Here is a 23,696-nt window from a genome sequence, read left to right as displayed (position 1 = left end):
AATGTAAATATCAACAGGTGCTTTTTGGTAAGGCACACCGCAACACACCACTGTAGGAACGTTCTTTTGCAGTCATTGCCAGTGACCAGCTCTCAGGTATCTTCAGGCGTTTGTGTCCCCTCAGACGCGTCACGAAGTCCTGACCTGCAACTCCCTGCGGAGCTGTAGGTAACGGTGGAGCCACGCCACATTTCCTAGGAACTCATCCACCCTCAAGCAAATTACATACCTGGTCCCTGAGCTCCTCTGTCATAGCCAGGTTATGCTGTTGCTATTACTGAGCAGTTAATCAAATTTCCATACTTTATCTCCTGACTAACTTCCCTCTGTTAGTCTGAGGAAGAAGCAAAGCGCGAAGGAAAAAAAAAAAAAAAAAAAAGAGAGGAAATACATTGAGATGGTTTCTGCGTGCACACAGCCGTAACTTGGGTGCGTTAACGGGAGCTGCTTCGCCCACGCTCGGTGTGTAAACCAAACTGGAACCCTGCTGGAACCGTGTAGGCCCCCCCCGGTGTGTGCCCGCCCCGGGACCGGCCGTACCGGGCGGGGGGGGGCCGTCCGCCGACCCCGCTCGGAGCAGCCCCGGGTGCGGCCGGGGGCCGGTCCCGGAGCCGCCGCGCCCCTCAGCGAGGCGGAGCCCGGCCACGTCGTTTGCCGGAAAGCCGCGGCCCCGAGTTTCGTTTCTCGGCAGCCGAGGAGCAGCGGCGGTAGCTGCGGGTGGCACGGCCGGGACGATGGCGGCGCTGACCCGGGCCTCGTCGGAGCCGAGCCTGGCGGCGCTGGAGGAGGAGCTGACCTGCTCCATCTGCCTCTCCCTCTTCAACAGCCCCGTGACGGTGCCGTGCGGCCACAACTTCTGCACCTCCTGCCTGGAGCTCACCTGGGCCGAGCTGGAGGCCGGCTTCAGCTGCCCGCAGTGCCGGGCCACCTTCGCGGGCCGGCCGCAGCTCCGCAAGAACACGGTGCTGTGCCGGGTGGTGGAGCAGCTGCAGGGCTGCGCCGGGGGCGAGCAGCAGCAGCAGCAGCAGCGGCAGGAGGATGAGGATGAGGAAGATGAGGCGGTGGCGGAGGAAGCGGCGGCCCCCGTGTGCTGCGACAGCTGCCTGCAGGCTCAGGCGGTGCAGACGTGCCTGACGTGCATGGCCTCCTTCTGTGCCGAGCACCTGCGGCCGCACCACGAGAGCCCGGCCTTCCGCGACCACCAGCTCTGCCCGCCCGTGCACGACCTGCAGCAGCGCAAGTGCTCGCAGCACAACAAGCTCTTCGAGTTCTTCTGCAGGCAGCACGGCACCTGCATCTGCTCCCTCTGCCTCCTCAGCCACAAGCTGTGTCACGCCAGCCCCCTGCAGCAGGCCAAGGCTGACGCCGAGGTGAGCGGGACAGGGGCAGGGTGGCTCGGCTCGGTCCAGGCTGCAAGCCTCCTGCCTGTCTGTCCTCCTGATGTCTGTCCTCCTGTGCAAGCCTGAGCTCTTTGGAGGCTCTGCACGCCTCGCCCTGCCCTTGCCGAGGCGAGGAGAGGGGTTCCCAGGCTGGGGTCGGGGCGATGGGCAGCCCCAGCCTTGAGCCGTGCTGGCTGGCGAGGCTCCCAGCAGGACTTGGCAGGGAGCCGCTGGCTTACTGAGAGCCTGTAGGCACCGCTTGCTGCTGCTACGTTCTTAGAAAGCAAACAGCTATAGAAATACCCTAGAGCGATCTCAAGCACGTGCTAAGTAAGAGCCAGGCACAGGTTCTCCAGGGAGCAGCAGGGAAGGAAACCTGGCCTTCGTGTTGTACAATGCAGCTAAAAATCAGAGGGTAGTTGAGGAAAACACTGTAAAGTTAGGTGGCCAGACTCAGTGAGCACCGATATGGCTTAACTGAAGACAGCCTCCCTGACTTTGCTTAGCAGCATCTTAAACTAAAAGAATAGCTAATCCACATCTGAGTGATAACATTATTGAAGTGAGAGGTGAAGAGCAGTGTTTACCTAGTAAACCTAGTTTTACCTAGTGCCCAAAGTCCAGCCTAAGAGATAAAGTTTATTTTCAGCACTGGGAACAGCTGTGCTGATGAACAGCCCTTATCAAGAGAGTGACTCAACAATGTCCATCTCGCTGTTGGGAAAGGTGGAGCCACAGGGAGGGTTCTGGCTTCACAAACCAGGCATGTGCAGGAGAGCATTTTCACATTCTGTAAGGTTTAAGGAGCAGTAGGTTTTAAATCAGTAGTACTAAATGCTTACAGTGGTTATTTAAAAGTTTCTACAAATACAGTAACTCCTTTTTCTAAAATCTTGTCTGATCTCCTCTACTGCAGTCAGCACTGAAGAAGAAACTGACAGAGCTGCATAATCAGAGTGAAAAAGCTACTCGAGCAATGAACTCTGTGAGAACGAGCCAAAGCCAAGCTGCTGTAAGTGGATAACTTCCTGTTCTAAATGCTGTCCGGTCGCTTGGTGTATGCTGGCTCCTGAGCATTGTTGATGCTTGTACTCTTGTGACAATAGCTGTAGTAGCAAGATTGCATTGCCAGAAGACCTTATTGGGAGGGAACAGAAAAGAGACATTTTGGCAGAGTCAGGCAGCTCCATGGCAGATGGGAGCAAATGCAGCCACCTTACAAGGGTTTTGTTCATGCGTGTGCTGATGTACCCGAGCGGTAACTGGGCTCGAACCCATCCGTTCCTGTGCACCAGAAAGAGTGCATCTGTGCAGCCTAAGCTAAAGCATGAATGGGCAATAATAGCTGCACCGTTGCTGAAATGTGGAATGCTTCTTTCCCATAATTTAACATAGCCTGTCCTTGCTCGTACCGAACAATTGGGGTTGTCACGTGCTGGCTGCTGGATCGGGTACATCTCACTTGTACCGTCCTTTCTGGACTGGGTGGTGGGGACCAAGAAACTGCAAAACTGCCAGGGTAGCCCTTCTGTGCTCCTCTGGAACACCTCTTGGAGGATGGGGAATAATTTTGTATTAACTGAATATGCCACAAAGCACATCTCTGACACAGGAACAACTACAGTCGTGCAAGTGGGTGTGTGGTGTCAAAGCTGGCGAAGACCTGATATAGTTCCACTTCTAACCACTAGATGGCACGGCTGGCCTGGCCTCTGCCCAGCAGCCCCCTGGAACAGAGGCTGACAACTGTCTTGATTTCTTGGGAGTAAATGATTTTTCTTTCCAAAGAAAATAGGAATGCATAGATTTTCTATTGCTAATTTCAAGTAATTAGTTTAGATGTTCCTCAAAGACTTTTTTTTTTTTTTGTAGTAGCAGTAGCAACAGCACTTTTCCACAAACTGTTCTTTTGAAACCAGTGTCTGTCTGTCCTTGTTTGCTTCAGGAGACAGCTGCCAGAAAGCGAGATTTGATGAGAAACGAGTTTTTGGAAATTAAAGCTTTGATTGAAGAAAAAGAAAACCAGATCTTTAAAGTAATTACAGAAGAAGAAAAAAGAGTTTGCAATAAGTTTGATTACATTTATACTGTTCTGGGAAGTAAGAAGAATGAAATTCAGTCTCTCAGAGACCAGATTGAGATGGCACTGACAGAACATGATGACGTTCTGTTTTTAAAGGTAATAAGTCCTCTAGATGCAAATTTAATTCTTCAAATTTCTAGAATGCAGAATCACAAACTGCTGTGGCAGTCCTGCTCTCCAGCCACTTTTAGTCAAATGACAATGCAATCATGTGCAAAAACCTTCTGTAAAAAGGTGTACTGAGAAGCACACAACAGTGAAAGAGCACTGGAACAAACTTCTGTCCAGTAATTTGCAGCCCCTTCCCTCACCAGCCTCATTACTACTTCTGCCACAAGCAGAAAAGTCAGTGAATGAGAGAACCCATCTCTCTGAGGTGTTACATCTCCATACTGTGATGAAGTCTAGTAGATCTTTCTCATTGCTTTAGGTATCAATTAGGAATTACTGCTTATGGTTTGCTGAGTTGCTGTTGAAAGTTTGCCATGGCTCATGTCTGACCGTCACCTTTGCTTGTTTGCATTTGAGCTAAATGCACAAAACCTACTCCATTTAAAGTAACTTGATTGTATTTGCCTACATCCACCACAGAAGGTGGTCTGCATGAGATGTTTCATTTCTCATTTCAGAGAGCAGCAGCACTGCAACGAGCATCAACAAAAGAGGCTTTTGTGCCTGTAATTGAAATGGACCAAAACTTGATACATACTGCTTATCAGTCTGCCATTAACCTTAAAGAAATTGTCAAGCATACAGTGAGTCAGCCTAAGGAGAAAAGACCAGAAGGTATTGTATCGCTTAGAGAACTGGCATTTTGTGATTTGTTCCTTTATGTCTTTGAGTTCAAGTGAGGGATATTCTCACTGCAATTGAAATACCATTAAAAACAAACAAACAAACAAAAACCCAACCACAACTACTGCAGCAAATAGAGCTGGTTAATATAAACTGTCTTCCAACTTCTGTGGCCATCCATTTCCAAACAAAAACGTACAGTCTGCTGTAAAGTATAGGAGAACAAAATGTGCTAGTGTCTCTTTACTCAGTACTTACCCAAGTATAGATAATCAGGACACTATGCCCCTCTGGCACAACTTGGCCTTTATTCCTTAGAGTAATTTACATTTTTATTATGCAGCAGGGTTGGACACAGTCACAGAATCACAGAATGTTAGGGATTGGAAGGGACCTTGAAAGATCATCTAGTCCAATCCCTCTGCCGAAGCAGGAACATCTAGATCAGGTCACGCAAGAATGCATCCAGGCGGGTTTTGAATGTCTCCAGAGAAGGAGACTCCACAACCCCCCTGGGCAGCCTGTTCCAGTGTTCTGTCACCCTCACTGTAAAAAAGTTTCTTCTATTTAAGCAGAACCTCCCATATTCCAGCTTGCACTTCTTGTCCTATCATTAGATATCACTGAGAAGACCCTGACTCCGTCCTCCTGACACTCACCCTCTACATATTTATAAACATTAATAAGGTCACCCCTCAGTCTCCTCCAAGCTAAAGAGACCCAGCTCCCTCAGCCTTTCCTCGTAAGGAGATGCTCCACTCCCTTAACCATCTTTGTGGCTCTGTGCTGCACTCTCTCAAGCAGTTCCCTGTCCTTCTTGAACTGAGGGGCGCAGAACTGGACGCGATATTCCAGATGCGGTCTCACCAGGGCAGAGTAGAGGGGGAGGAGAACTTCTCTTGACCTACTAACCACGCCACTTCTAATACACCCCAGGATGCCATTGGCTTTCTTGGCCACAAGGGCACAGTGCTGGCTCATGGTCATCTGGCTGTTTACCAGGACCCCCAGGTCCCTTTCCCCTACGCTGCTCTCCAACAGGTCAGTCCCCGACTTGTACTGGTGTCTGGAGTTGTTCTTGGCCAAATGCAAGACTCTACGCTTGCCCTTGTTACATTTCATTATATATGATATGTGGATATCAGGATATTCAGGATATGTGGATTTGAGGGGGAGACATAAAACACCCTGGAGTGATTGAATTACCCAATTGTAAAGGTACTAATGGTGTAAATGTTGTAGAATGAAGCTCTACTTACCAGGTTAAGCAAAAGTATCTTCTGGACTGGGGCTTGGGTAACTTCCATGTAGTTCCAACTTTGCCAAGTATCACTTAAGTTCTAATCACATGCCTGAAAAATATGATTGAAAAAATGTCCTTTTTCGTGCATAACTGTCCTTGGCAATACAAACAATAATGTAAAATATTGCCATTGCAGAGAAACAAACACCTAGGAAAACTAAGCCCCCTCAAGCAGCTGCGCTAAATAGGCCCATTCCTGGGAAAAAGCCGCCTGGACCACGTAAGTAGTAAATAACATCATCCTCTCCTAACTAAGGTTTTGCCGTTAAATAAAGAGCTCAAGCAGTACCCAAGAGCTGCTTGCTCTAGTGGGGATGCAGCGATTATCTGTAATGAGCACTTTTGCGCGGGAAGGGGAGGATGTTTTGTGCTATTTAGTGATGGATGTCGTGTAAGCTGTAAAGAAGCAAACTGCACGGATACAATGGTGCATTAGCCTCAGTGTGCATGTGTGCTTGTGGTGTTGTCAGCGCAGACTGGAAAGCAAAGGAGAACTTCCCTACCCTCTGGTTCTTGCAGTACTTCACTGCCCTTCTGCCTTGCAATGCAATGGAATATTTATTTTTCACTTGTGCAAAATGTCTATGCTTTTTTGATGGATTTGTATGTAATGAATCCTGCTTATAAGCTATTCGTGTTTTTTTTTTTCTTTTCTCCCTTCACAAGAGCGTACGTGCAAAGAGAAAAAACCGTGCCAGGTTCAAGAACCTTTGCAGGAGGAGGCAGATAACCGTAAGTGGTGATTAGCAGTGGCCTTACTTAAATATCTTGCTTAAAGTCTAAGGCTGATGGAGACAGTCTTCGCGGCAGGGTATGCTCAGGTCTTTCAATGCTGTTTTATCCAGTTACTGGTATTGGTGTGGCATTCTGGCCTCTTTGGAAGATCTTCCATGTTCTCCTTTTCAACTAGATCTAAGTGTTAAGAAACTACTTCTGTCACTTCCACTGGGCTCCTGACATACGGTCTTTTCTGTTCATGAGTCCTGTGTGGGGAGCACTCAGAGGGGTTTGCTGTGGATCACTTTATAGAATGGATGAGCAGCTCCTGGTGCTGCACTAAAAATTCTGTTCTAAAAAAGAAGCAGCCTACGTGTCTCATGGGAATAGGCTTATTACCACTTCCTCTAACAAGTTGCATCCAAGGGTAGGGATGAAGCTCCTTCCAGGCTTATGACCCTATGAAATAGGAGGCAAATAGTAGGTTGTGCTTCACGTGCAGCATTCCAGTATGGGTGTATTTCTGCGTGGCTTCAGCATGCTGGACTGTCAGCTTTATCTACTGCTGCCGCTTCAGAAGAGCCATGACGATGGTATTACAGCTGGCGTGGAGACAACTAACAGATAATTTTTTTATTTTTTTTTCCAGCGGACAAAAAGTTTCCCATTTCATTTGGTAAGTTCAAACTTGAGGATACTTATTCTAGTTTGCATTGACTACTCTTAAAATGCCAAGTAGATGGTCACTGGTATTGGTTTATTAGGCAAAAGTTCAGCTGTTGCCTCTGAGGAGGCTCTTCCTGGTCACTGTGAGAGCTATCAAGTACTGAAAGAAGTTGCCCAGTGGCAATGGGATTTTCAAAACTTTACAAGACAGGGAGCAACCTGAGCTAATACTGAAGTTAGCCCTACTTACCGAAGTTAGCCCCACTTGCAGCAAGGAAGCTAGGCCAGATAACTCGAGATCCACTCCAGCCTGAATCTTTCTGTGTTAAGCATGCAAGGTTTCTTCCCAAGTGGCCAAACTCTCTTTTCTTTTCTCAATACAGGAGCACCAAGCACGGGAGCACCAAGCACGGGAACAAGCACAGGAGCACCAAAAGCTGCAGCTGCGGCTAATACAAAAGATCTTATTAGCAGCTTTCTTCAGAAAGACAGAGAGGAGCTTTTGCAGTGTAAGATGCCAACGTTACACTATGTAAAGATGAACTTTCTGTGCTTATTGCACTGGTGTTACATGACCTTTTGAGTTATCTGAGTTTTTGAGGGGGTTTAGTTAGCTAGATAGCCTTTGGAGCATTATTAACTAGTTGTTACAAGTGAAAGTTTTGGAGGGTAAGGAGGAAGAAGGTTTAGCTTACTAAATAGTGGTTCTTTGCCAGATGAATCAAAATTAATATTCTGTGTTCATGTATTTGCCAGAGCGTAATTAAAGTTTTCTTAGTAATGACTTTGGTTTCCCCCCAAATGACTGCATTAGGGGAACCTAGAAATGCAATGAAACTCACTTGATTTTCCTTTGAAATTAAATGTAGGCTCTTTCACTGCCAGATCAGTAATCTCTCTCTGCTGCTGGCATATATTTGGGTGGCTAGAGAAATTTGTGGGGACGCAGGAAGGAAGGAAGGAAACCTGTCCCTCCCTGTTTGCCTGCTCTGCAACACGGAGCTGCAGTTGAACCCAGCAGCTGTTACTGCAGCCCTAAGAACTGCCTACGCTGTGGAGGAGAGCTGAGCAGGGAGATAGAGATGTGTAGGAACATGTGTTGCCTACACAGGACTGTGTAAATAAAACTGCACTGCTCTTCACTACCTTCAATTGATTCATGTCTTTACAGATGCTGCTAACATCACCCTGGATTTCAACACAGCTCATAACAAAGTGCTTCTGTCTGACAGATACACCAAGATGTCTGTCTCAGACACCCCCCTGAATTATAACCACCACCCTCAGCGTTTCACCTATTGTTCCCAAGTGCTGGGGTTCCAGTGCTTCAAGAGAGGCGTCCACTACTGGGAAGTGGAACTGCAGCAGAAAAACTTCTGTGCCATTGGCATCTGCTATGGCAGCATGGACCGGGAGGGGCCAGACAGCCGCCTGGGTAGGAACAGCAGTTCTTGGTGTATTGAGTGGTTTAATTCCAAAATTTCAGCCTGGCATAATGATGTTGAAAAGAACTTACCCAATGTGAAGGCTACCAAGATTGGTGTGCTGCTGCACTGTGAGGGAGGGTTTGTGATTTTCTTGGCTGTTGGGGAGAAGCTTAACTTGATATATAAATTCAAAACCCAGTTTACTGAGGCACTGTACCCTGCCTTCTGGGTATTTTCAAGTGGTACTGTTCTCTCCCTCTGCCAAATGAAACAGTAAGGTCTGATATCTTAATGTAGTTTGCCTGGGCATTTACATGCCCAGATAATCATTCCTTGCAGTAACTCATCTTAGTAGCTATACCATGTATTTTACAAGTTCACGAGCTATTAACTTGCCCGTCTTAGTCAAAGCAGTCTCAAAAAATGTTTTAAGATGAAGATCAATAACTTTTAAACAGTTCGGGATATCTGATGATTCTTTGGTCTGAATTGCTAAAGCCTTTAGATAGTAATTTAGTAAAATGTTGATGACAGTAAAAAAAAACACAGTGAAAGGGTTTGCAAAAACCTTGGCTGTCCTTCCAAAAGCAGTTATCATATGATCCACTCCTAAAAGGCTGCAGTAGCTGCTGTGACTTCTGCAGTTTGCTGTAAAGGATCCCCAGATGTAGTTTTCAAGTCTGTGTTTCACAGATAGCAATAACTGAGAAAGAAACGAGGAATTCCTTGAAAAATTCAGGTTTCAGGCTTTGAGGTTGGTGTCAGTTTTACCTTAAATCTTTCTCTACATTCAGACCACTGTCTGTAGTCCAGATTTACAACATACATGTTCTTAGTGCGTGATGGCCAATGCGATGGCACAGAATGAACTACTGAAATCAGTAAATTCAGGTCTTGTGACAGCTATAAAATTAAGTATGACAAATCTCATCAGAACGGAATGCAGATATTTTTAGAGTTGATGGATAAGAAATGGTATCAGAATCACCAGGTAATAAATTGCTGAGAAGAGTTAGTGGGTTGAAGCAATCTGTCTCATGTTCTGACCCAGAATATGCTTCACATAGGAGGCTCTTCAGTGTTTTGTGTGTTGAGGAGTTCGAGCCTATTTTTTGGCTTGCATAGGAGCATAAATGTGCTGTTCACTTTAATTTATGACAGGAGACCCTGCTTTCTTTTCCTCACTGTGAGGCAGGATATTCTCTGCTGGCATATTTTCAGTTGCTTAGTTAGTAGAGACTGGATTTCCTACAGTGTGTTATGTTACTGGAACTCTGATTTGAGGAGCACAGTACATAGAGAATATTCCCTCTGTGCGTGAAGCCTGCACACAGGGGAGTCTTTCGAAACAGAGAGGGAATTAGCACAAAGGAGAATACACTTCAACCCCCACTGGAATGGATTTCTAATTCTCCTGGTGTTCTTTCCTTTGGGTTGTAGTATGTCTCCAGAAGTTCTCACCATGTGCGGAGGACTCTGCACCTCTGCATTTCTTAATTACAACTTTAAAAGAACTGGTAGGCAACCATGGTACTTGGATCTCATAGTTGTTGGGCCTGTATCTTGGTGACATCTCTGGACTTACCATGCTAGCTCTAATTTCTTGGAGTAGGCCATGAAGAACAGAGAAAATTCCTGGACTCTGATAGGACTGAGAAATATGCACTGAGAAATAAAACACGAAGCTACAGCTGACAGTTTGAAAGGAAATTGTTGGAATGCTCAAAAGAATCTCTGACTACATTTCATATCAATTGAAGTGGGAGACTTGTAGGGATTTAGGCTTTGATGTCTCCGTTTACTTAGTTTGTAAACTCTCAGTACATTGTCGCAGGTAGCCTAAGTCCAATAGGATGTGTCTATCTGTTTGACCAGAATGGGATATGGAATTGTTGCTGGATCTAAAAGTGTAATGGCTGTCTTTGGAGCGGTTGTCCTGTCTCAGGAGTCTCAGCCTTCCAAAGCACAGTCAGCACTAAAACTGTCAAATTAAGCAAAACATTTTGAAAGGTGAGGAAGGAGGGTGTGTCCTGTTTGAAGCAAGAAGTGCACTGAAAGCTTTTTTTTTTCTGCAGTTCCAGTTTGTCAGCTGTGGGGACACGAGCAGTTTGGTCTGAGAAATCTTGTCCCTTTAGCTGCCTCACCATAGTATAGGGCTGCAGACCCACTCAGTGGGGTGCTGAAGGAGTACACTATCCCCTTCTTCATGGGGGGGAAAAAAGTGCTTCAGCAGCTTGTGCAGTGGAGAAAGTCCACCTCTTCTCATCTTCTGTTGCTTGCTCTTTGACTTTCAAAGGGGTGTCGGTGTTAACCTTTAAAGTCTTTGGGCTTCTTTAGACATAGTCTGGAGTGACACTCAACAGTTGGACTTGATGATCTCAGAGGTCTTTTCCAACCTAAATGATTCTATGATTCTGTGTTCAAGCCAATGAGAGAAGAGTTCTTACTCTGCCACACTGGATAAGGGTAGATTCTTTAAATGTGACATGGGTATGTAACACATTAAGACATGTTCTGGTTTACGATGGGAAGTGAAAAAAGCCTGTCCCCACGCTAGTGATTCCTGTTTATTTTGGTTTTGTGTTTTGAATGAATCAAAATAGTAGAATGAGGGTCAGTTAATTTGGAACAAAATGAGAAATGCACAACTGGGTTGTCACGCTTCTGAAAACTGGTATTTCACTTAGCTTCAGAGAAGATATCCTTTGCATACATAAAAATGGTGGGGCAGATATATATCATTAGAATAAAATATCAGTTACAGCATGATAAATAATAACAACTGAAGTGGTTTTACTCAGCCAGTAAGAGTATCAACGCTGTACTGGTTTGTAAATGAAATGTAGACATGAGCATAAATTTCAATTACACTTCTCTTTTTAATACTGCAAAGAAACTGATTATCCAGTATAGGAAGAGAACTAATTCTGGTGTTAATAAAGCCCTAAATATGTGGAATGATTTGCATATTAATGTGTAAATGATGGTAACTGGATAAACGCTTGCCCACTGAATGCCCTAATCTGCATTAATTTAATCTCTTCAATGAAATACATCAGTAAAATACTGCAGTTAGAAAAATAAATGCTTATGTAAGTACAAACCTGATGATTGTACTGGTATCAGCCATGTGCTTCAGTATGTACGCTATATGCTATTTGATATAGATGTTTCAGCTAGACATCCTTGTCAGGGCAGTAGACATGGATTTTATGCCATCTGCTTTATTGTTGTGCCTATACATTTTTTAGAAGATGACTGTTGCTGATCTTTTCAATTTTCAAGTGAATGAACTGATATTTTGAATTCAATAAATATTCTTGGTAAACTCTAACTCTAGGTATTTTGTTCAGTGCTCAAAGTTGGAATAAGCAGTAAAGAAGGCAGAAATAGATGCTATCATATGCAAAAGGAGACCAGTTATTTGTACAACTCAGTAAGTTAGACAAGAATTGGGGAAGACAGAAAAGGACAAGAGCTGCATGTGCTGTGGTGTCCTCTGGATTGAGACACCTGCCTGAACTATCTCTGACTCCTTCATCTGAGCTATGCACCCTTTACTGGTAATGGGTTATCCTAGCTGAGGATGAGATGAACATCCTCTCCAACAAACGAACCTGCAGAGACCTTTTCAGGTAAGCAAAAATGTCACTAGTTGGAAGAAGATAACAATTAAGAACTAAGTATGTGCAGTGGGATTGTTTAAAAAAACCTTAGATGATCTCTAGTATCTGCTAGCTCAAGTGATGCCGGGAAGTGGCAATGGGTGATGATTCAGGTTGGATATCAGAAGAAGGTTCTTTGCTGAGAAGGCTGTTGGGCACTGGAACGGGCTCCCCAGGGCAGTGGTCATGGCCCCAAGCCTGCCAGAGTTCAAGAAGCATTTGGACAATGCTCTTAGACACAGGGGTTGATTTTTGGGTGGACCTGTGTGGAGCCAGGAGCTGGACTCAGTGATTCTTGAGGGTCCCTTCCAAATCAGTATATTCTGAGATTCCTAATAGCAGTCAGCAAGGTCAACTAAAGGGCTTGTTGCTTGCAATCTGCCTCTCCCTAGGACCAGTGGAAAGCAGACAGCTCAATAAAGTTTTTAAAATTAGCCAAAACAAAGGCACCCATAAAACGAGTTACAAATTGACTTTGCCACTTTTCTCTGAACGAGCGTAGCTGATGAAGGTTTCTAGGAATAAATTCTGTGAAGAGTTCCTAGAGAGTCAGTTATGATACTGCTAGATCAGGAGAGGCAGACAGTAGGAATGCTGTAATTCACATTAATTAAGGAAAAATACAGTCCTCATCTTCCCTTCACTAACTACTTGCCCCACGATGTTCTTGGGATTAAGAGGTCAGTTAGATCTGCCACAGTTTGGCCTAAGCGTCCAAAGCTTACTCAATTCCAATACAAATAAAGTATCTTGCTCCCAATGTAAATGTGACTGACAACAGCCTGGCTCTGGAACACATACTGAACGTGGAGAAGCCAGCATGCACCTTACTCATACACAGTCTGTTTTCTTATCTGCTAGTATCGTTTTCTCTTCATTTAGCTTTATGACTTTTTCACAGTAAAAGGAACAGTGGAAGGGGACTGCAAATTATCTGGGAACACACATGAAAACATCTATCAAGACATTTCTTAATGCTTGTTTCTCTTCCTATATTAAAATAGGACTGGGCTAGCGTTCAACAGACTGCTTCCATGCCCAGTTCTGACTCCCTCCCATCTATTCTCACCCCTTCCTGATCCTCTCTTAATTGAGGGGCTGCTACTTCTCAAATAATATGTCAGTTAAAAACATGTCATGGTGTGGTCATTGTACAACTCCTATTCAAAGTTCATGTTATTTAGACTTTCATTGGCAGCGATTTTGTCCCATTAAAAAGTTCAAGACAGCAATTTGTGAATCTTGCTCAGCCATGTAGAACTGCAGAAAAAAAGGAGTTATTTCAAAAGTCAATTAATTGTGGTCTGTCAGAGTGCTCCTCATTCAGTTTTTTTCCAGGCCTTGTCACAGGCTCACATCTGTCAGCCCTGTGTTTCCCAGGCTGCTATCAGATGCCGTTACATTGAAAATAATGGGCTTATTCACACCATTTACTGGACTTCATGTGGTAGACACATTTGTATATCATTTTACGGTGTAACAATTCTATTTACATAAAATATAGGCAATTATGTGAGCCTGGCCAAAGCACTAAGCAAGGGTAGGAGAAGCGACCATTAAAATAATAAAAGCTAATTGAAAAGAGGCAGATAATTTAGGTGAAAATACCATCATGAGAAATTCTTGATCCTACATTAGTTCAACAGAACTTTAAGGACCCAAGTTCATTGTATTTTATCTGTGTTTGAAAACATTAAGAAGTTTAATACACAATGTAAGAAAATAATTTGTATTTTTTTTAGAGTACCAACACTCTATTTCAAAAATCTAGTAGTTCTTGGTGAAGGAAGGAAGGGTTTTTTTCTGCTTTAGGGGTAGGTTTTCCCCCAGTTTAGAAGCAGCTTCCAGATTTGCCTGTAAAGGATAGTTGTGTTCTAGGAACCTGATCAGGAATAGCATTGTTGCAAAAATAATCTAGCAGTCAAGTCATACATTCATTTTACATGAAACTGATATTCAGGCAGTTTAACAATCCTTAATCTTGGCACTGTAATTGGTAATGAAGTTTTAATTTGGCTGCAAATTCTCTAGGTCACAGTGAAGAGGGCTGTTGCTCTATGGCATGCTGCAATGTCAGGTTTGATGGCATACCTGGAGCTCCTTTATTCCTTGTTGGCCCCTGATTCATTTCAGGTACTTGTCTGCTTACTAATTCCTTGAAGACAGAGCAATGGTTTTCTCAGACACTAAGAGAATTATATATCCTGAGGCAAAATTATAAATATGGTAAGTATGACTGTATTAATTACAGGAGCATTTACTATGCATCTCCAAAGTATCGCTGCGCTGTACCAAAGCCAAAACACATCACTTTGGAATAAAAAAAGTGTTTAAAAAAAATTAAGTACTCTTGAATCTGATTCCCCACGAGTATTTTGGAAGCCTTGCTAGATTTCAGTAGAATGGGATTAGGACCATTAAAAAGGGGGAAAAGATGGTATCTTGGTAAAGGTCAGAAAAAGAGAAAAAAAAATACTCCTCTTCCCATGCTGAAGTTAAGCCTAAAGATCTCAGTGGAGAATGAGCTCTGAAAAGAGGTGCTAAAACCTAGGACATCAGAGAGAAAACACATGCTGCTTTCTCAGAGCCATTTTAATTGTCCAGCTGCGAACAAGTGCTAGTGATTCTGAACTAAGTTAATTCTGCACCACGTTCAGGAGTGTCTCCCTTAATCCTTCTCTTCTCTAGCCATCTAAAACTGCTTTAAAATACGGACTCTCACTGACAACAGAAGACATTAGGTATGTGAGTCAGGAGCAAAGCTCAGCATAAACCCAGATTTCAGAACTTCGACATGCAGCTCCTGGCCCTGCTCACTACAACTCCTGACCCCTCCGAAAGCCACAGCTTTGCCATTTCAGTGTGACATTTTACTTTGTTATGCCAACAGGGTTCTTACACTTTTGTGTTTGTTCTTACACTTTTTTGTGTTTGAGACACAAGTTGAGCTTACAGTTCAGCTAAAAATATTGAAACGTTTACCTTGAAAAGTACTAATAGAATTGGAGAAAGGGAGTGAACGAGTCACTACTGTAACAAAGGGTATAAGCCTGTACTCATGCAATTAATTTCCTACAGAACAGTGTGTTGAAAATTCAGTGCACTTGAAACTACGCAGAAAAGGCAAAGGTAGACATAAGGAAAAGAGCAGTTGCATTCAAAAAGGACCAAATTCACTCGGGTGTAAGCCAGCCAAGCCACGTTCAAATCAGACAAGAAAACTTAGCCCCCAGTGTCTATTCACAAACTTCTACTTCACAGTGTTGGTCCAGTCATTCAAAGACTCATTAGAGATTCTTACAGCTCTTTTATGTCATTCAACGAACTGGGGAAACATCCTGTCTATCTTTTGATTCTCTATCTACACATCGGGCATGAATCCAGCAAAGAACAAATGATTAAGTGCATAAAGACCCCACTGCCTTATGAAATGTTACAGATGAGAAGGATTATGGAAAAGGCTTCACTTCCTTCCTGGAAGAGGCTGAAAGACTTAAGCTTGCAGTGCTAAAGGGGAAAATGTTCAACAGGCTTTCCTCAGTAAAAATATTTCATTGGGTTAAATTTAACCACGGTAAAGAAACAACATCACTTGTTTGCTTGCAGTTGCTTACAAATGGGTTGAGCATAACTTAGTCCCCCCTTTCCCATAGTCCATCTAGCTCAGATCACAGGGTTTGCATTAATGAGAGCTGGCACCCAAATCCCACCAATAATTGCCTCTCTGCCTCAGCCCTCCATTTGTGAAACAGTGATAGTATTTCACTTCAGATCCAATTCTCCTGCACCTCTAGTTGGAGAAACTGATCCCTAAAGCTCAAAAGAAACAGTTATATTACGCTTCTGGCATCCTTACTTTGTTTTTAGGTACCTACTCCCTGAAGATTCCCTGTGCCCTTGTAACGCTGCCTGGCCTTTGTTTACCCATCGCTAATGCTGGCATAATATCAGAAAACCACGGGAAAGGAAGGTTTCCATTCTTTACTGCTAGGTATCCCTGCTTATATTCACTTATTTTTAAAACTCTCTGCTGGGTGCAGTACAGACTGCTTGCAAAATTCGTTTTGTCTCAGTCTTTCCAACTTCTTGCTGCCTAAGAAGACCACAATGGGTACATAACTGCAACTGTTGGCTCCTATTATACACAAGCTAACCCAACAAGGAAGAATATTCACTCTACCTTTCACTCTACTGAGGCTAAGGACTTTTTCAGCTAGAAACTGTAACACAGGATGCGAAGGGAATAAACATTGCTTGCTGCCCTGTGTAACTAAGAAACTGCACAATATTACCTTAGGCTGACAATTTAAACCACCCCAGGAGACAAAATTAAAGTGTCCTGCTCGTTGTTACAGCTCCTTGTTCCGATAATGGTTGTCCATCCTGTCCCACTAATAAAGCTACTGAAATTAAGTAGTGTATAACCTGATCTAATATTACTCTTCAAATACATCCCTGCTCTTCTACTGATTCTGATTTTCCATCTTTTCCAGCTTTCCCACTGTTACTCACGCCTATATCTTGACAGTCTGTCTTGAAGTTGGAAGAAATTTGGACCTAGGGTAAAGAACTGAAGCACTATGGATTTTATGAGTGTTGGCACTCTATACATCACAGAAATTCTCTCTTAAATATTCATATACTTGTTCATCTTTCTAACTGCATTTTTGTCTGGTCTTTGCTTCCAAACCTTTTCCTATAGAGGAAAACATTTGCTCCCTCAATGGACTATTTTCCAAGAATGGTCTGAGCACTTTGAAGTAACTTTCACCTTGTAAATTTTCTTTTCTTTTTTTTCCCAGCTCTTTTCCTTTTCTTTCACTTTCCTATCTATTGTTCCTTTTCCTGTTTGCTAGCAAAGTGATAAGGAAGGCCTCTAGGGGAAGAGCAGTGCAATGCTTTTACTGGCTTTCTTTTTTGTTCTTTTGTTAACCTTAGTTAAATCAGAGTATTTGTTTAAAATCTGAAACAAATTAAAACTTAAAGATTTTCCCCCCGCCAAAGCTTTTTATCCCACCACTTGTAAACATTTGGGTACCTCTCTGCAAGTTACTGGTGTCACAATAGTGATCTCAACTCTATGCAATGTATGGAGGCTACAGTGAAACAGAATTAATATATTCAACATCCACAAGCTCTAATAATCTCTTCATTATGGATCACTGATTGTGGGAATTTCATGTTGCTCATTAGAATGCACACAAGCCTGCATAGCTGTGGATTAAATTACCAGATCACATGCACTTTGGACGTATGTTTCCTGTATGATATTTCACATCACACTGGGTTATTTCAGTTTTTCAACCAATTGCTAACTGAAGTACTTATTTGCTGGAAAAAGAACACATTGTTTCAAAGGGACAATGCTCCATGAAAGCTAATATTAATTATGGTATTAATGCTATTGAGAAATCACTAAGGACCCTTTAAAATGCAAAAAAAAAAAAAAAAAAAGAAAAACACCACAACACACACAAGTTTGCTATGTACAAACATAACAAATATACAAAACAAGAAATGCAGCACCTATCTTCCTCTGATCTATACTAAGACAGAGGTATCTCTCACATTTTATCTCACATTTACAGTGCAAATACCAAAGGGTACCCCACTTAAAATCTCAGTTGCAGCACTGATCTCCAGCTCTCAAAAGCCATGTACTTGGATACCCCTGTATATCCTCTAATACTTTACAAGAGCCAATTCTCTTAGCTCTTTCCTATCGTGCACTCAACAATAACTAGAGCTAGCTGTAGATCCAGTACTATGAATACTCACTATTACATTCCAATGCAGACAATGCTATGACCTAAACTTCTGATTATTTCAATGCATTTCTCAAAGAGATTTTCTCATCTGGTAACGATACCAGTTCATATTAGCTTAGTACAGTATCTCTCATTGGTCTGTCTGCATGTGGAACAAAATCAGATACTATCAATTGTGCTGAAATCAACAGAGATCTGTGGAATTACATCTGCTGTGATCCTGCCCCAGAGGGTTAGTTAATGTCTCTACTAACATACAGAAGAGGAAAAAAAATGGCAAACCTACCAATTGTTTGAAGGTTTAGTAGCAAATGCTAACTATGGTTTTAGCTATAAACATAGGAACGTGGAAATGATGAAGTGGTGAGATGCCCAGAAATGATCTAATAGGTAAGAAGATAAATAGGAATCAAATGGAAGGGAAATCAACTGGAGATGGGTGAAGAGAGGAAAAAAAAAATAGAGAAAAAGCACATAGTAAGTGCCCAGAGTAAAGATAGAGAGAGAATATCATAATACCGAGCACTAGCTGCCTTCTAACTACAAAACAAAGATAACCTTTTCAAAATTCACAGTTATTTTTTGAGGCAAATAAGATTTGAAGAGGGAGAAAGTAATGCAACCCAATTTATGGATTAGCGGTCAGAGTTTACAGGGCTCACAGAGCCATTATCTCCAAGAAATTCTCCAGGCTCCTGTTTTGCTGAAATTGTTAGCTTTAGCCCTTGATTTTAATGCTGCTTCAGATTCAGTATCCAAAAACAGGGCTGAACTTTTTCAACTCTCATGTCCTGTGTTACTCCTGTCAATTGAGCTGAAACTCGCATGGGTTGGCTCTTCTTTCTCTGGCAGCATGGTAAATGAAACTGAAATCTTTAAACCGAGGAGCACAGCCCAACCAGGCTTCGCCAAAATGTTCATTTCCAGTGAAAAGAAAATCTCCAGCTCCCTTCTTCACCTTGCACTGTAGCAGGGTTCGTATAGGGCCTCGCCATTCACCACTTGCTTCATCTTGCTGGAAAATTCTGTTTTTCTGTCTGTAGACTTTCTGGACGTTGACATCAACCTGTGACATGTGGTTCTCAGAATCGTGGGAAACATTTCGGATAGATCCTTTCACCACTAAATGTGAAGAAGACAGGAGTTGGTTATGGAGCAGCAGGTAAGTAGCTCATGTATAAGGAGCTCACTGAATGAAATAATTGGAGAAATAAATCTGTTGCATGGCTCGCATGGCCACCACCTACAGGCAGACACATTTCTGAGCATACATTGCTTCCTGTACAAAGGACAGTCCAAAGCCCGACACAAACAATACTATGTGATGGTAGCATGCTTTTTAACTACTCAAATCAACTATGTTTGAGAAGAAATGTATAACTTGTTTGATAATGCAAATCAGCAGTAAAGAATAAAAAGCACAGGAAAAGAGGTCAGCTCAGGAATTCAACTTTATGTTCCAAGTCGAAGACTGTCACAGACCATCTCCTTCCTGTCTCCATGGGACACTGAATTTTCTTCTTTGACAGCAGTAAAATAAATTGATTTAAGAAGAATTAGAATATGACTTCTTTGGGAAAAATAAGAGCTTGTTAAACACTTTTCATTTAAATGTTCGAGGTTTCTTCCCTCAAAAGAAAACATCATCCAACCAGAAAAAGATACTTTCAGAGTCAGTGAACAGCACGCAGAACTCTTCAAGTGACTTTATTTGAAGCCCTATTTAAAGTCACATAGCATTCATGTACCTCTTTCTCCCAAAACAATCCTAGCTGTTTTTTGGAAATTAGAAGATAAGCCATATTCTTTCTGAATAAAAGCATCCTTTACATCAACTGTACAGAGAAAGAAATGTCCAGTAGTGCTTGCTGTCCTGAAGCAATCTCCCTCATTCTTGCTGTCCCCATTTTTCACAGCAATCAATTATTCTTCTACTATAACTAAATTTATTTCAATCCCATAACCAGAGGAGGCTCAGAATGAAACACACCACCATTTGGGCTTTGGGCAAATGAGGGGTTGTCGATGCAACTGAAACTTTGCCATACTTCTGCCACAAAACTCTTTCACTCAGGTACAAAGAACTCAACGGATGAAACAGAAAGAATGTATTTCTTAAATTTCCAAGACCTTCCCATCTAACTGAATTTCTGAGGGAAACCAGGATTCTGTGTAACAGATGTCTCTGTTCTCCATCTCTCTCTCTCTCGGTGATAATTTTTAATCAGATGCAGCCAAGTCTATTGACAAGCTATAATGCACTTGTTCCTGGTGCTCCAAGTTGCTCCTGCACTGCTCAGGGCCTAGTGACGGAAGACCTTAGGCTTAAGATTAACTATAAAGGTCCTATTCACTCCCAGTGTCATTTACACTTTCATTAGCAGCTATTTTCTCTAATCAAAAAAGTTGATGATAGCAATTTGTGAGCTTAGGGCAAGGAAGTCAGGCCATAAATAGAGTCAGTTCAAAGGGCTATTTCTTCTGGTCTGTTGCTGCTCTAAGTGTAAATGCTCCCCATTGTGTGCCCTGGGCCTCCACATCTGTCAGTCTGTTTTTTCAGGCAGTACAGGGGGAGAGTGCCTTGCATGGGAACTGATAACTTCATCAAGTAGAAACAATGGGACGGATTGCATCAATTAATTTAGATGAAGAAAAATTACCAGCTAAGGAGCACTATTTAAGGGAAGCATGCTCTATGCTCAGGTTTTGTGTTAGCACAATGATGTTGGGGAATGAAAAAATTATCTGTAGTGTTTGAAGTAAAGCAATCCCTAGGAAGGAGTAGGAAAGCAGTTGTTTCATGTTTTCTTTTAAACACTGGAAAGAAATACAGCTATGAACTACATTTACATCTGTTCATAGGCACAGTTACAGCAATACAATTGTGGCCACATGGAGATATAGCTCTACAGCTTCATCTTTCGGACTTCTGTCTCAAAGAGGCACAAATTTTAATGTGCAAAATTATGGGAATAAAACAAATCGCAATCCACAGGGGAAAAAAAAAAGATAGCGATATTGCAATTTAAGTAAAGAAAATAGGAAAAGCTTTTAATGTACCACCAAATCAGCATTTCTTATCTTATGGAATATTAACTGCTTTGTTTTCTTATCAAGCCTGAAACTGAAACAGCATGTCACTGAAGGAAGTTGAAATCACCTGAAATCCTTAGCTAAGTTACAAACAACTCACTACTTTTGTAGAAAGAGAACTAGGAAGTGTGCAAATTGTGAGGGAAGAGAGAGGACATGTTCATCATCTGGAAAAAAATAGATTGAGGGAATAAAAAGGAATGTAAATAGGGTGCATCATTTGTGCGTATGTGTGTATCCACAGGCATGTGACTTTGTTATATGTGAAAGTCAGCAGTACACTTGTGAGAATTACTTTTAGCTCGGTTTTAGATCATAACCTTTCTGCCTGCAGGAAATGAGGACCTTGAAAGGAAGCTTCTCCCTTTTAGGTTTCATTCCCCTCCCCCCAGTTCAAATTGTTTTTCACAAAGCTATTTTCCTTCTCAGATCAGAGTGCATAGTCAGGTCATTATTTTAAAAAATCAATCAAATAAATCCAAATAATCAATGCATATTTATAAAGTCAGAATGACTTTTCTTTAGTCAGCTTACCAAAATCACTGCTGCAAATAGCCATAAGAAGTTCCACATTGTCACAAGGACGGCACATAGCTTAAAAAAAAAAAAAAAAGTCAGTTACTTATGATACAATACTATGTCTCATTGCTAAGGGGCTAGTGACATGTGAGAGGAAACGGGCAGAGGTACTAGTTTAAATAGCATTACGATCAGACAAAACAAAATTCTTGTTATGCAAACACAACCAAAGCAATGAAATAAGCACAGAGGATTTGTGCTTATGACAACATAGCCTGACAGCCTATAATCCCTTTAACAACTCATCAAACATGCAAAAGACATAGCAGAAAACACCAGCACCTGGCACATAGCTACCCTCCACCATTTTTGAACCTTTTCCAGTTTAGTTCTGTTCTGAACAAAAAGAGAGGGAAATCTTCCTATATTATCTCTGGTTTACAAAAAAAAAACAAAAAACAACAACAACAACAAAAAAAAAACAAACAGGCATCTATGCATGAATTGGGACCTATGATGACTTCAGACAACACTTAGCTCTACAGTCAAGGAAATACTCCGGTATCACTTACTGAAACAACATTAGCAATCCGGCATGGATGTGGTTGAATTTTAGTTGTCCACACAGACACTACACACCCTGCTTATTATCAAAAGCTCCTGTATCAAGTATCGAGCAGCCAGGCCAATAAGAACTCCCTAAAATAAGCGTGTTCCCCACGTTAATGCCACAAAACTCTAGCAAACAGAAAAGCCATGCAAAGCAGTGGCCTGAACAGGTTAACAAAAGGGATATGACAGTCCAGAAGTGCTATGGTTGCTCTTTTATTTACTCTTGCCCTATTTTACAGGGCAGTTGCTTACTATTGTAACATGGCTTGAACACTCCCCTTATTTATCTGCCCTTGGTTATCAGGTTTGACTTAGATATTCTCTACTAGGGACAGTGAGGACACAACGGCAGCAGTAGGTGGGTCCTAGTCTTTCAGAACTTGAATTGAAAAGAGCCCTCTTCATACATGAATGTTGGGGGGGGGAGGGCATTGACACACATAAATGTTATTGGGTGCAAGATTTGTTAGTTTACGAACAGGAAAGAAAGGTGAATGAAGTTTCAAGCAACTTAGGTGTTTTTAAAAGATCAAATTTCCCGTGACCATCTTGGTGAGACCCTTCGGTTCCTAACAAATTTAAACCTCTCCTAAACATGGGATTTTGACTCCCAAACCACACAGATGCTCTCTGTGACAGTACCTCTCAGGGGCTGGAGTCACCCTGATCACTCTGCATATACCCAGGGCCAAGCTAGCTGCTAAAGGAGGGACTGAGTTTCTCTTTATAGTGCAGCATTTGCTCCTGTGCCTACAGGATGCCCCTGACGATGGAAATCTGAACACACATAGCTGGTTATACTGCACCCACCAAACACTGTCCACGAGCTGGCAGAAGGATTTCCCTTGCCATGATAAACCCCTTCACCCAAACCAGCTTCCATCATTAGATACAGATGCCACCTTGGATCCACCCTGACAACGGAGCCCTGAGGCAGGCCCTTCTCTTACCCTTGACCAGTGCCATCTTTTTGAAGTCAGGGCCAGCAGCACTCTGGTTGCTCAGCAGCTCATACTGGAAGCTGGCCGTCCGGCGGCTGATGTCCCTCTGCGGGCTGGCCTGCAGGAAGAGGGCCACTCGTTGCGGTGTGTGGGCACTGAAGCAAGACACGTGGTGGGGTCGAGCCCCTCCAGCCTCGCTTACCACCAGATGCAGCTGTCCAGCACGTTCCACGTAGATGCTAGCACCCTGGTAGTCGCTGGCTGGCTTGATGCAGACGGTGGTGTGCTGGGCACTGGACAGGATGGGCTCCAGAACGACACGCAGGGCTCGTACTGGGTACATCCATTCCAGGGAGCCCTCAGTGCAGCGCAGGTGGACCTGCTCCACCGCACGGGAACGGGGCTCCCAGCTCAAACCACTGCCAAGACAATACCATCAGTCCATCACTAATGATACCCACAGCACAGGTGGAACAGTCCAGCAGTTACCGCCCAGAGATAAGGGTCGTGTCTGTCCAGCTAACACCCTCCAGCTGGGCTGCCCTTCCTCCCCAGCCTCTGAGGACCTGCTGCAGGTGCAGCCGCAGTGCCACAGGGGACTGCTCGCACCTGGTGCTGTACCGGCTGCAGAAAGGAGCCTCAGCCCCCTATGCCCAACCACAAATCCACACCTGGATGTCTGCAGCATCCAGAAAAATGTTAGATTCCCTCTGTGAAACAGCAGCAAA

At 43.1% G+C, this 23,696-nt stretch overlaps 2 protein-coding genes across 10 annotated transcripts in view; one reads left to right on the top strand and one right to left on the bottom strand.

The window, feature by feature from the left end:
- Positions 1–23,696, bottom strand: part of LOC121056861 (meteorin-like protein) — a 28,906-nt gene that overhangs the window by 4,475 nt on the left and 735 nt on the right. Inside the window, exons 2-5 of one of the 6 annotated variants that reach the window (XR_005813539.1) lie at positions 22,978–23,387; positions 21,431–21,490; positions 18,762–18,925; positions 5,517–5,609 (exon numbers count right to left, since the gene is read on the bottom strand). Coding sequence is in view for 3 of the 6 variants with exons in the window: in XM_040530300.1 (XP_040386234.1) it covers positions 18,609–18,925; positions 21,431–21,490; positions 22,978–23,387 (787 nt within the window). In the remaining 3 variants the exon portion in view is untranslated. Of the gene's footprint in view, positions 1–229; positions 778–5,514; positions 5,610–9,589; positions 18,926–21,430; positions 21,491–22,977; positions 23,388–23,696 lie in introns of those variants that run through there. The other 5 variants (XM_040530302.1, XM_040530301.1, XM_040530300.1 and 2 more) reach the window with 5 other exon arrangements.
- Positions 640–11,704, top strand: TRIM25 (tripartite motif containing 25). Of its 4 annotated transcripts, XM_040530292.1 has the most exons (10): positions 640–1,370; positions 2,296–2,391; positions 3,325–3,558; positions 4,092–4,248; positions 5,194–5,298; positions 5,697–5,780; positions 6,227–6,292; positions 6,927–6,953; positions 7,327–7,452; positions 8,115–11,704. In XM_040530292.1, the coding sequence occupies exons 1-10, from the start codon at positions 735–737 to the stop codon at positions 8,645–8,647; spliced, it is 2,064 nt and encodes a 687-aa protein (XP_040386226.1). In that variant the 5' UTR covers positions 640–734; the 3' UTR covers positions 8,648–11,704. The 4 variants fall into 4 exon arrangements, with proteins under 4 accessions (XP_040386226.1, XP_040386230.1, XP_040386229.1 ...); XM_040530295.1 differs by lacking the exon at positions 5,194–5,298 and having other exon boundaries at positions 649–1,370; XM_040530293.1 differs by lacking the exon at positions 6,927–6,953 and having other exon boundaries at positions 656–1,370.

Source organism: Cygnus olor, chromosome 18 (assembly GCF_009769625.2).
Source record: "Cygnus olor isolate bCygOlo1 chromosome 18, bCygOlo1.pri.v2, whole genome shotgun sequence".
Classification (NCBI taxonomy): domain Eukaryota; kingdom Metazoa; phylum Chordata; class Aves; order Anseriformes; family Anatidae; genus Cygnus; species Cygnus olor.
The sequence above is the reverse complement of the archived record's forward strand: the minus strand, read 5'-3'. Positions and strand labels throughout refer to the sequence as shown.